We start from the raw sequence: 11,974 nt of genomic DNA, 5'->3' as shown, positions 1-11,974 counted from the left end.
ACTTCCCAGCTTCTTCCTACCACGGGAGTCTAGAGAATTTATCTACTACTTCCCAGCTTCTTCCTACCACGGGAGTCTAGAGAATTTATCTACTACTTCCCAGCTTCTCCCTCTCACGGGAGTCTATGGAATTTGTCTACTACTTCCCAGCTTCTTCCTACCACGGGAGTCTAGAGAATTTATCTACTACTTCCCAGCTTCTCCCTCTCACGGGAGTCTAGAGAATTTATCTACTACTTCCGAGCTTCTTCCTACCACGGGAGTCTAGAGAATTTATCTACTACTTCCCAGCTTCTCCCTCTCACGGGAGTCTAGAGAATTTATCTACTACTTCCCAGCTTCTCCCTACCACGGGAGTCTAGAGAACTTATCTTCCACTCCCTAATCCATCTACTCGCCTGTGGAATTAAAATAATGAGGTCCAAATTGCACAAATATAGTTTCTTACCTCAAACAGTTTCTAAATTTGATTTAAAGTATAGCAAATGAACTAACTGTCGTATACAAAATTTGTCTGACTTCGCAGAACTCATTCTGCGCCTTCAAAGTGCAGATATCAGTCGGAATCTTTCTAAACACAAACTCTCTAGCACTTTTATTTTAATGATAATTTTACTGTCAAATCATCTCGCTCACAACCGGTAAAAAGGTCATTAAAATCCTGATAGAGAGTTTCAGAGAGTATAACAATTTTATAGATGAAATAAACTTTACAACTTTGGGTTAAAATTTTAAATTTTAGGGCCTGAAAATTGGGGTAAGTGACAGTGTTTATAACAGGACTCACTTTAGTTAAATTAAAATCTGTTTTTATAACTGCTAAGGAACAATAATTACAGGTGAAACCTTGTTGGACTGGGCGTGCTGGATTGTAGATACGAGTGTCCATGGTTTGCGTCCCGTTGCCACAAAAAATCATCATTGATGCGTTATAAATAATGACAGAGAAATCCAATTATTCTAGTAGAGTAGCTCACGATTCGGCGTGAGTACTGTTGAAATGCTGCCTTCTCTCTAGTCCATCGGTCAAAATTAGGGCAGATTACCTTTATGTAGTTTTGCAACAGCTTAAAGTTGACAATGAACCTGAATTAGAATTTAATAAGCTTACCTGGTTTACGTTTACAAGACCCTGGACCGCTGTACCTTGGATAAGTCGAACAGTTGATTTTCTCGTAAACTTTTTGAGGAAGTAGATTTTTACAAGAGCTCCAAAAATCTGCACAATAATGATAAAAATGACCGTTCTAGATGTTTCTACATGTACCAAATATAGATCAAACATGCTATTAGATACTATGGTAAGCTATATCATTTATAAACGGATTCTACTATTACATGTATTTTTATATTCGTAAATTTCTTCTTCTCAGGATAAAGTAGAATTTCCTTATCGAATATTAGCACAGAACATAAACTAGCTTGCTACTCGTACTACTCCTCTGTACAGTGAGTAATTACACTACATAATGAAATTATTACTGTAGAATATTAGCGGTTGTTCATGCAGAAGTTATTGCATAATTGTATTTGTAGTCTCTTTCTATTGTAGCTGTGGTTTTTTAAGTCGCTCTAGGAACATAAACTAGTTTGCTGTATTTACAGCTCTACCATAAAGTGAGTAGTTACACTACGTAATAAAATTATCATTGTAGAATTTTAGCGGTTATTCATGCAGAAGTTATTACATAATTGTATTTGTAGTCTCTTTCTATTGTAGCTGTGTTTTTTTAAGTCGCTCTAGGAACATAAACTAATTTGTTGTATTTACAGCTCTACCATAAAGTGAGTAGTTACACTTCGTAATAAAATTATCGTTGTAGAATTTTAGCGGTTATTCATGCAGAAGTTATTACATAATTGTATTTGTAGTCTATTCCTATTGTAGCTGTGGTTTTTTAAGTCGCTCTAGGAACATAAACTAATTTGTTATATTTACAGCTCTACCATAAAGTGAGTAGTTACACTTCGTAATAAAATTATCGTTGTAGAATTTTAGCGGTTATTCATGCAGAAGTTATTACATAATAGTTAGTTTGTACGGACAGAATTTGTAATGTTTGTAGAATTTCGATTCTAGTTAGGTTTTTTTTTTATGTTTTGGTGGACATTGGATCGGATTTTCTGCTTTCAAATTGATAATGGAAATATTCCAGCTTTTATTAATAGAGAAATTTGACTGTGATACATTAGCATTAAACATGTCAATATTTTTATCAATTGATGTTAATTCTTCAGAGGAGATTTCCAAATGTATTGACACTGAAACCGTTTACAAGAGGCAAAGGTTAAAGGGCTGACATACCTTCACAGAAATTCCTACAAGGAGAAATTATTTCATCATGATGACACTCAGGCTGTAGAATCTGGCAAACAAATTCAAGAGCGAGAGTGTAACACTCAAAGTCAACAATCTGACGGTACGTCACCAAATCTTCTTCGAGTTCATACATATCACCGTGACCAACCATGTTTGGGTAAGAAGTGACGTTGTAAGATAAAGTTTTACAGAAATTCAATTGTATTGGACCACAGCGACGCGGCGGTACTATGGGACGAGGTGATGTCACAGGAAAAGTAGCTGTTGAGAATCCTTCTAAATAACCAGGGTATTGTTGGCGCGGGGTCCAAGGGCCAGATAATTGCGTTCCTGAAGGTGTTCTTTCTTAAGACGAAAACAAAATATAATACCATCGTTAAGAATATATAAGAAATAATTCAAATTTTAATAATCATCAATCTTAATAAAAGAGCTTCCTCATTTTATTTATTTCCCAGATTTCTAAGATAATAAAACATGGGTGATCCAGCAGACTCTTCAGATGTCTTCATGTAAAAATTAAATGAAAAACTCTCACAGTTCATTATATCATACCTAATGTGCAAAAAAACCCAAAAAAAAACGCAATCGAACATTTTGCTAATAATTGTTTTGTCATTGATATTATATTCCTTATATTTTTAGAGTGTACTATATGGACTTGTTGTATTTAATTTTGTGTACTACAGGCACCCTTCTCAAGTATGACGTTCACAAATGAACCATGAACAAAGATATTGAAATATTACATCTCCACAAAATCCTACAAAAAAAAAGAGAATCACTCTATCGTCTTCACTTCAATGTTCAAACTCGACTTCTTCCCACGGTGTTACTGCAAAGATAATATCTACAAGGACAACCCGCGAAACAATTCAAGAACCGAACGGCGTTATCCAAACCTTCACATGTCGAATAACTGGTATATATGCATACAATTAAAAAATTATTAGAAAAAACTTCGAATGCGTATTATTCGAATCCTGTATTATCCGATCTATAACATATAGCTAATTGGCTATATCTTACTAACCTTGTATTTGTACAGAGTCTTGGTCAATTTTCAAGCCCTTGAAAATTCCATATTTTAAACTGGTTAGTTCTTCCATCAGAATAACGTAGAGGTCAGCTGCGTCCCCTTCGAAGGTTTCTGGTGACAGATGGACGTTGAAATGGACAACCAAATCATCGCTTTGGCGACCACTACATAAAAATCATAATCTTTTGTCAACTTAAATTTAGATAGAATATATATATATATATATAACAGTTAGAAAAGGCTTACAATGTGGGGACAGGGCTTAGATATTAGCGTGCTCAGATAACAAATCGGAGGATTCCAATTTGCTGCCCATATTGCGGCACAAATGCGTTCCGCACTGTGGGGGCTGCTACAATAGTGATAGTCAGGTCTCAGTATTTTGTCAGTCAAGAGTAGCACAAGAGTTGAATGTGGGTTTGTTGACTAGCTCCCTCTAGCTTATCAGTTCAAAATTAAGGACGGCTCTGTACAAGTAGCCCTTTGTATAGTTTTGCGCGAAAGTTCCGTAATTCGGTTTTCTGCGACCTATGAATAAAATTATAACTGTACGTTGTGTAAAATTATATACAAAGTTATATTCGAAATACATCGTCATGCCTTCATATTTGCGAAATTCTATACGCATACAAAGTTATATTTCCAATTTATGTATATGAACACGCACCCATATAAATATATTGTAATAACATATTCACTTTATAAATACTGCAAAATAGAAGTGTAAGTTTGGTTTACATATTATATCTATCATCATTACTGGAATATTAGGAATAAAAAGCTCATTTTGAAACAGAACAAACTGAATAATCAGTACTGACTAGGTATTCCTCTAGACTTAACTATATGACAACATCTATTAGGGCGCCCCAGTAGCACAGCGGTATGTCTCCGGACTTACAACGCTAGAAACCGGGTTTCGATACCCGTGGTGGGCAGAGCACAGATAGCCCTTGTGTAGCTTTGTGTATAATTAAACAAACAAACAAACATCTATTGGGTATTAATGTTACCTGACTATCAACCGGCTTATCCCTCCATTTTTGTCCTGATATGGCTTCGTGATTAGGGCGCTCGACTAGCACTCGCGTGTTCGAATCCCTGTCCCACCAAACATGCTCGCCCTTTCAGCCGTGGGAGCGTTATAATGTGACGATCAATCCCACTATTCGTTGGTAAAAGTGTAGCCCAAGAGTTAGCGGTGGGTGGTGATGGCTAACTGCCTTCCCTCTAGTCTTTCTCTGCTAAGTAAGGGACGACTAGCACAGATAGGCCTCGTGTAGCTTTGTGCAAAACTCAAACAACACAATACAATCTTCCAAAGTTACTACAAATTAGTCGGCTTTTCTTTTGCAAGGTTTCTTTTCATCTAGTGTCACAAATGTTTAATCGCATTAGTATCTGAACTTTGAACTGAACATTTCGTAGTCATATTTATATCGCCAGCTTGTTAATTTTTCTCCAAATACCTCATATTCTGCAAGGAACTGAAGGTAGTATGTTTTGGACTTTTATCCTGCTCACATTCACAGTCCCGGCCAGTTAAACGTTATCCACTTGGTACTGCTGATAAACATGATGTTGTGATACACATTTCCATTAATTATAACAATTATCTTTCATTCCTGCATCATTCTCTTTGCTTTGTTTACACAGTAGTGCTTAAATATCTCCTGGCCATGTTTTCGCATTAAAACTATCCCAAATTTTCTACAAAAACCTCAGTCAGTCTTTTGGTCACTCATTAGCTTATTGTCTCATTTGGTCTTTCACGTTTTGTGATCCTTTACAGCTTTTAAGCACGTGACCTTGTTCGCACGTGAGGTATTAGGTTTTTGGCTCCAACTTTTATATAAAGACTACTTTAACGGAATGTCCTTCGAACAATTCTAATGCTAATCTTATCCCCATGCATATCCAGTAGTTCTGTATATGTTTGTGTAGAGAATTTTGGATTGATTTGATGTTAAAATTCTTCGATGTCACTTTATTCTGGTCAGTTGCATTTTTCAGTAACTCATCGTTAATTTTTTGTCCTTAGGTATAACAGTAATATGTGCTCTTTTTTTATTTTTCAATTCTAATTTATTGTTAATATTTTTCTCAGTTTTAGCCAATTTAAAACTTAGAAAGTCTTTGGATGATGTTTGGTCACCCAGTGGTTCAGCGACAAGTCTGAGGGCTTATAACGCTAAAAATCTGGTTCTGGTACCCGTGGTGGTCAGAGCACAAATAAACTATTGTGTAGATTTGTGCGTAACAACAAACTACTCAATCCATACTTAACGGTGTTCAGTTGATGGTGTCGTGGTAATACTTATGACGATAGCAATTGTTTTCTTGTAATTAAAAAACAATAAGTGAATATAAAACTGAGAGACACAGCAAGAGGAAAACCGTTGATGTTTTATTTACTATGGCTCCTGCACGGTTTACAGTGAAACTAGTCATTGTCTTCCTAGTTGGACTCAGGCTTAATACCGATACTGTATATTATAGGGTACTGAGATAATATTATAGGGTCTACCAAAAAGTGGTCTAAAATCATCATTACTTATTTCTATTACGATAGTTTTTATAGAAACGAATTGCATGTCACCATAGTTGTCCACAAAACATGATATATCAGGAAACTATGATACCATCCAAATATATATCATTTGGAAGATTAAGTGATTTGATTGTGTCTAAGCGCTAAGCTACACTATGGGCTATCTGAGCTGTGTCTATTATGGTTATTCAAGCCCTTGTTGCTGAGCCAGTGGGGTCATTAGTGAAATCAAAGCATAGGGACATTTTTACTACATATTAATATTAAAAAGGTAAAGTTTTAGTAAAAGGTGCCCTGACAATAAATTTTTGAATAAAATTCATTCATTTAACTGTCTTCCTATCTACCTACACTGCACGCTCACCTTTCTAGAGCTAATACTTCAACACGTACAACATTGTTCCCGTATAGACTGTTGTTGAAGAGCAACTCCAGCTGCAAAGAAAATAAAGTAAAACAATACAATAAGAAAACAAATTATTATGTATATAAGAGTTCCACTTCATGAAATCTTTTTAAAATACTAACAGACAAGTTATACTTTCAAGAGCATGTTTCCGGTTCCTTGATCAAGACCGACACCCTTGATGACTGATTTAATGGTGGTCTTTTGAAGCGTGTTAATAATGGGTTTAACAGTCTACAATGGTTGGAATTTCATAGACCTAAGGACTATCAATCTATATCGACTTTTTATTACAGTTTCATACTTATAATAAAACATAAGAGTCGTATATTTTATCTAAATATTCAGTCACTACTATTAGTATAAAATAAATAATGTTTATTATAATAATCATGAAACAAAATGTTCTTCCTCGAGAAAGCAGTTAGTTTCCAAAAAACAATATTGTAAAGACTTAATGGTTAGGTGTAATAGCAAATATATGATCGACATGATTAAAACTGGTTTAACTTTATCGGAGTTCTTCTGAAAGCGCTTATACACGTTTAAATAAAACAAAATAAGCGCAATCAGACGTTCAATGCCATCGCTTCTACAACAAAAACTGTTTATTTGTAACCTTTTGACCACAGAACTCATTTTATTGTATTTTTAAATGCGTCTCAGTTTAAAAAAAAGGGGGATTTTCTCCATGGTAACTAAATAATACTTCATAAGTTTATTTTCTATCACATAAAAATCTGACAGATTGAAACTGTGAAATACTGTATATTTGTGAATGTCAACGTTTGTGGACCCAAGAAGGAGGAACATGATTTAATTTTATAACATATCTATTCGATGCTGGTTAAAGGTTTTTAATGTAAATATTTCGAAACTTTTACTTGATAAATCTTTTGAAAGATATCGGGTAATTTTATATACAGCAATACATTGCGGCGATGATTTTGCACAATATGAGATTTTCCTAGTTAAAACTACACAAAAAATATGGGATTTTCCTAGTTAAAACTAAAACTAAAAATATGGGATTTGCCTAGTTAAAACTAAAACTAAAAATATGGGATTTTCCTAGTTAAAACTAAAACTAAAGATATGGGATTTTCCTAGTTAAAACTAAAACAAAAATATGGGATTTTCCTAGTTAAAACTACAACAAAAAATATGGGATTTGCCTAGTTAAAACTACAACTTAAACAAAACCTCAATCAAAGACACCCAATCACGGAGTCCTGAATATCTTATCTGCTAATATATGCATGCACTACGTACATGTACGTCGTCTGAGCGATGGGCCAACTTATATTAAGGGATTTGGATTCATGATAAAACATGTAAAATGGAGTACTAGCATTCAACGGCATGGATCCATATAATTACCAAAAGCCTCATCTATTTCCGACAAATTAAAGTGTGTGGGGTGGGGGTGGGGGTAACTGTCCTCCCGAAATATCCGCCACTGATTAAAATACATTACTAAACAATATTCAAAAAGCATTAGAAATTCCACACAGATATATAGTATTCACGTGTTATTTCTAACGTACAACCTTAATAAGTGATATATAACATGATGTTTTGATAAAATTTTAAAGCTAAATTATTAGTTTGATTAATATTTTAGTACGGTTAGGAACTAAGAAGTACTATTTTTTATCACTTTCTTTAAAACAAAGACAGTATGAGAGGTTTACGAAGTCATAAGAATTTTTTTCAGTGCATATTCATTCTGAATAATTAAAAGACAACGAAAGATAAAAGGAAATACCTTATTTTTGTAAATTTCTGCTTTTCTCTCAAAGTCGACAGACAATGCATCTGTAAGTTTTTCTGTGAAGAAATCTCCGTCTATTACAGAAAACTTCCCTTTGAAGACACGTTCTGGAAAACGATTAGTTTACCGACGTTAACACCCACCCATAGTTACTAATACACTTTTAAACATATCAATACTACAGAGAATGCAGAAAACAAGGAACTGGAAAACAAACTAAATATGTCATCATTAATTTTTGTTTAATAGATGTGTTTGTGGTACAACAAATGAAAGAATTGCATGCCCTCCCACCTCCAAATGACAAATGTATATAAATATTTTTTTCAATATTTCATGTGTGTTAGGACTGTGAAAATATGATATGGGAACAATATTTTAATATTAAGTAAATTCTTAGACTTTTCCACTTTAAAAGTTACTTTTCGGTAGGAAAGTAAAATATTTTCATACAAATTTGAAATTAAAGACTTTTGTATTTTAAAATGTCATGGATCTCCACCAGTTGTCTCCACCGAGACCACAAAATAGTGTTTCTCGAAAATAATATCTCACAATAAAACAAATATCTTGGATCATATTTATACAGACTAGCGGCATCATATCTCACAATAGAACAAATATCTTGGATCATGTTAACACAGACTAGCGGCATCGTATCTCACAATAAAACAAATATCATGGATCATGTTAACACAGACTAGCGGCATCGTATCTTACAATAGAACAAATGTCGTGGATCATGTTATCACAGATTAGCGGCATCGTATCTCACAATAGAACAAATGTCGTGAATCATGTTAACACAGACTAGCGGCATCATATCTCACAATAAAACAAATATCATGGATCATGTTAACACAGACTAGCGGCATCATATCTTTGACTCTGTTTAATTTTTATATTTATTTTTGGACACGATTTTATATAACATTAAGCTGCTAATCGCAAGGTAAACAATGTAATCAACTTACCATTTTGTCTTTCTGCATTTAGGTAGTGCACTAGGGAAGAAAAAAATATGTATATGTATACGTAAAAATCACCATTTACACTGTAATAAAATATACAGAACAATAATTATTACGAAAATAAATAAAGTAATGGGAAATAAACATTTAGAAATACTTAGTATGCATCTAAATTGTTGTTTGAACAGTTGAGATTAAGATATTAAAAAACATATATTTTTGTTTATTAACACCTGCTAATAAGAAGAGTAATGTTTGTTTTAAAGTTAAGCACAAAGCTACACAATGGGCTATCTCTGCTCTGCCCACTACGGGTATCGAAACCCGGTTTCTAGCGTTGTAAGTCCGCAGACATGCCGCTGTGCAACTAAGGGAGGTGGAGAGGGGGCAGGAGTAACGTATTATTTGAAGGGGAAGATTAAATTTAGAGGCGGTTTTTGTAAACTTTAATGATATGGTTGTGGTAGCTGATATGTAAAAGGAAAACTACAATAAACAAAATTATCAAACTTTGAATTGGAATCACACGTACTGTAATAATAGAAGCATGTGTGCATAGTTTTTTCACTCACGTGCTCGAGACAGCCATTAGAATGAATAAAATCTCATAAACTTCTTGAAACTAGTACTATCTATATTATTATCTAATTTACACCCCCAAGCAAATAAACATGGCTATTGATATAGGATTAACTATAAATATTGTTCTCACTAGTTTTTAGATGAGTTTCTGAGCATATCCACACTGAAAACAAACAAAAACATTATGTTTCTTTATCCACTATTGAGATCAATGAAGGTTATCAAAAACTGTCGACGGTTCATTTTACCTGCTGTTATTTTACCACGTGATGCCCATGTATATATATACACACACACCAAATCTTAAAATGTAATCAAAATACTTGCACACAGAAATAAAACATAAATATAAAACAGACTATATATTATGCAGTACCGTAGGTAGGCCTATAAAAGCCCTGGGACAAGAATACACTTCCCCAACCTAATTCTACTAATGTTAGGTAAGTAAAAGAACGCAGTAAATAAAATCATGGGGGTTTTGGATACTCGCTAAAAGCTACAAAATTATTAGCTGCGGTAATGTTCCTAATATTGAATTGGTGAGGGGGGGGGGAGAAGGTACTTATTTTTGCAGCCCTGGGGCCGCCTCTTGGTCTATTTTAATCAAATTCTGGAATTTAACCGATACTGTTATAACGTACCCATGGTCCTTAGTGCAGTTTTGCCCTCAACGGAACACGAACCATGGATCTTCGGGTTTAAAGTTGAGCACATTCACAATTATACTTCACCTTGTTCACGGGGAGAGTATAGCAACCCTTGTTGTTGTTTCATAGGGGTCCTTTCACACGTGGTTTAGTGGTCCCTGGTTCATGGGGAGAGTATAGCAACCCTTGTTGTTTCATAGGGGCCTATTCACACGTGGTTTAGTGGTCCCTGGTTCATGGGGAGAGTATAGCAGCCCTTGTTGTTGTTTTATAGGGGTCCTTTCACACGTGGTTTAGTGGTCCCTGGTTCATGGGGAGAGTATAGCAACCCTTGTTGTTGTTTCATAGGGGTCCTTTCACACGTGGTTTAGTGGTCCTCTGGGTCCCAAAGATATTAATTGTGTAAATTTTACAAGTAAGCCAATACGTGTTGGGATTGAGAAGAATCACCAGATGGGATCCTGGACACAAATAAGTATTAATCTTAGGTGTTTCACGAGAAGATCTTTCATGAGTTGGATCAGGTGGATCCTTGGGGCAACTGCTCCACCTATACGTACGCTACTTTACTGTGATTTCGTTCTCCATTATACTATTGTTCCTTATTATGCATATAGAAACATTTTCAAAACGTCGAACATTTGTATTAATATTACGTGTGTCAGTTGTTTTAGATTAATGTTTGGACTGAGTGCGCAAAAAAAAAGTAATCATTATGTACATGTACGTGTCTATGGGATTCTGGACACAAATAAGTATTAATATTACGTGTGTCAGTTATTTTAGATGAACGTTTGGACTAAGTGCGCAAAAAAAAAGTAATCATTATGTACATGTACTTGTCTATGGGATTCTGGACACAAATAAGTATTAATTTTAGTTATTTTAGATGAATGTTTGGACTGAGTGCACAAAAAAAGCAGTCATTATGTACATGTATGTGTCTATACGGCTACTCTTAAACGATATTACAGTACTGTGTATGTCATATCTCAGTCGGCATGATGAGCTCTGATATTGTCTTTACTTTCACACATAAGTTCTGAGAATGTATACAAATAGCTGAGTGGTTATATGTTATACAGTGATATTATAAAAACGGAAGATAAGACGGAGAATGTGTAAAATAACGATATGTCTATATACTACACGTGCAGTCCAAGGTACAAACAGCATGCGCTGTCTCTCCATCATAAGAGTGATTAAGTTACGTATTACGCGCTCGTATGGAATTGACCGAAATAAGTTCACGTGCATGATAATTTAAATTTGCGCGCATTCATCTAGAAAGTTTACATAAATCGTGTAAGCTAAGCACTAGTTTTATAACAACCGACACGTTTCAAGAGCTATAAATAACGGCGTGTTTACTACGATACTTCCTTGAGGGTGTGCACTTGAAAATATAAGTATAAACGCATTTATGAATTCCTATATCATCTCAAGGTAATTTTAAAATTATTTTTTAGATTTGAAGTTTCATTTCATACCGAATCTATTAACGTGAGGAGTCTGAGCAGTAATCTTATTGTTAAAATAGTAAATTAATATAGATCTTTAGTATGTAATAAATGTGTTTTCATTGATATTGTTACGTATCTGCTCGTTTGTTAATTTCCGGTATAAATTATTTACAAGGAACTTCGGCGATACAAGTCCTTTCTTAATTAAAACTAGTTGA

At 34.5% G+C, this 11,974-nt stretch overlaps 1 protein-coding gene across 1 annotated transcript in view; it reads right to left on the bottom strand.

The window, feature by feature from the left end:
* Positions 1-11,974, bottom strand: part of LOC106457074 (atrial natriuretic peptide-converting enzyme-like) — a 57,518-nt gene that overhangs the window by 20,938 nt on the left and 24,606 nt on the right. The window contains exons 3-8 of the mRNA XM_022382897.1: positions 9,065-9,094; positions 8,085-8,197; positions 6,275-6,345; positions 3,354-3,523; positions 2,306-2,665; positions 1,112-1,219 (exon numbers count right to left, since the gene is read on the bottom strand). Coding sequence (XP_022238605.1) covers positions 1,112-1,219; positions 2,306-2,665; positions 3,354-3,523; positions 6,275-6,345; positions 8,085-8,197; positions 9,065-9,094 — 852 coding nt within the window. The remainder of the gene's footprint in view (positions 1-1,111; positions 1,220-2,305; positions 2,666-3,353; positions 3,524-6,274; positions 6,346-8,084; positions 8,198-9,064; positions 9,095-11,974) is intronic.

The sequence above is a fragment of the Limulus polyphemus genome, unplaced genomic scaffold (genome assembly GCF_000517525.1).
Source record: "Limulus polyphemus unplaced genomic scaffold, Limulus_polyphemus-2.1.2 Scaffold289, whole genome shotgun sequence".
Taxonomy (NCBI): Eukaryota; Metazoa; Arthropoda; class Merostomata; order Xiphosura; family Limulidae; genus Limulus; species Limulus polyphemus.
This window is presented reverse-complemented; position numbering and strand designations above follow the sequence as displayed.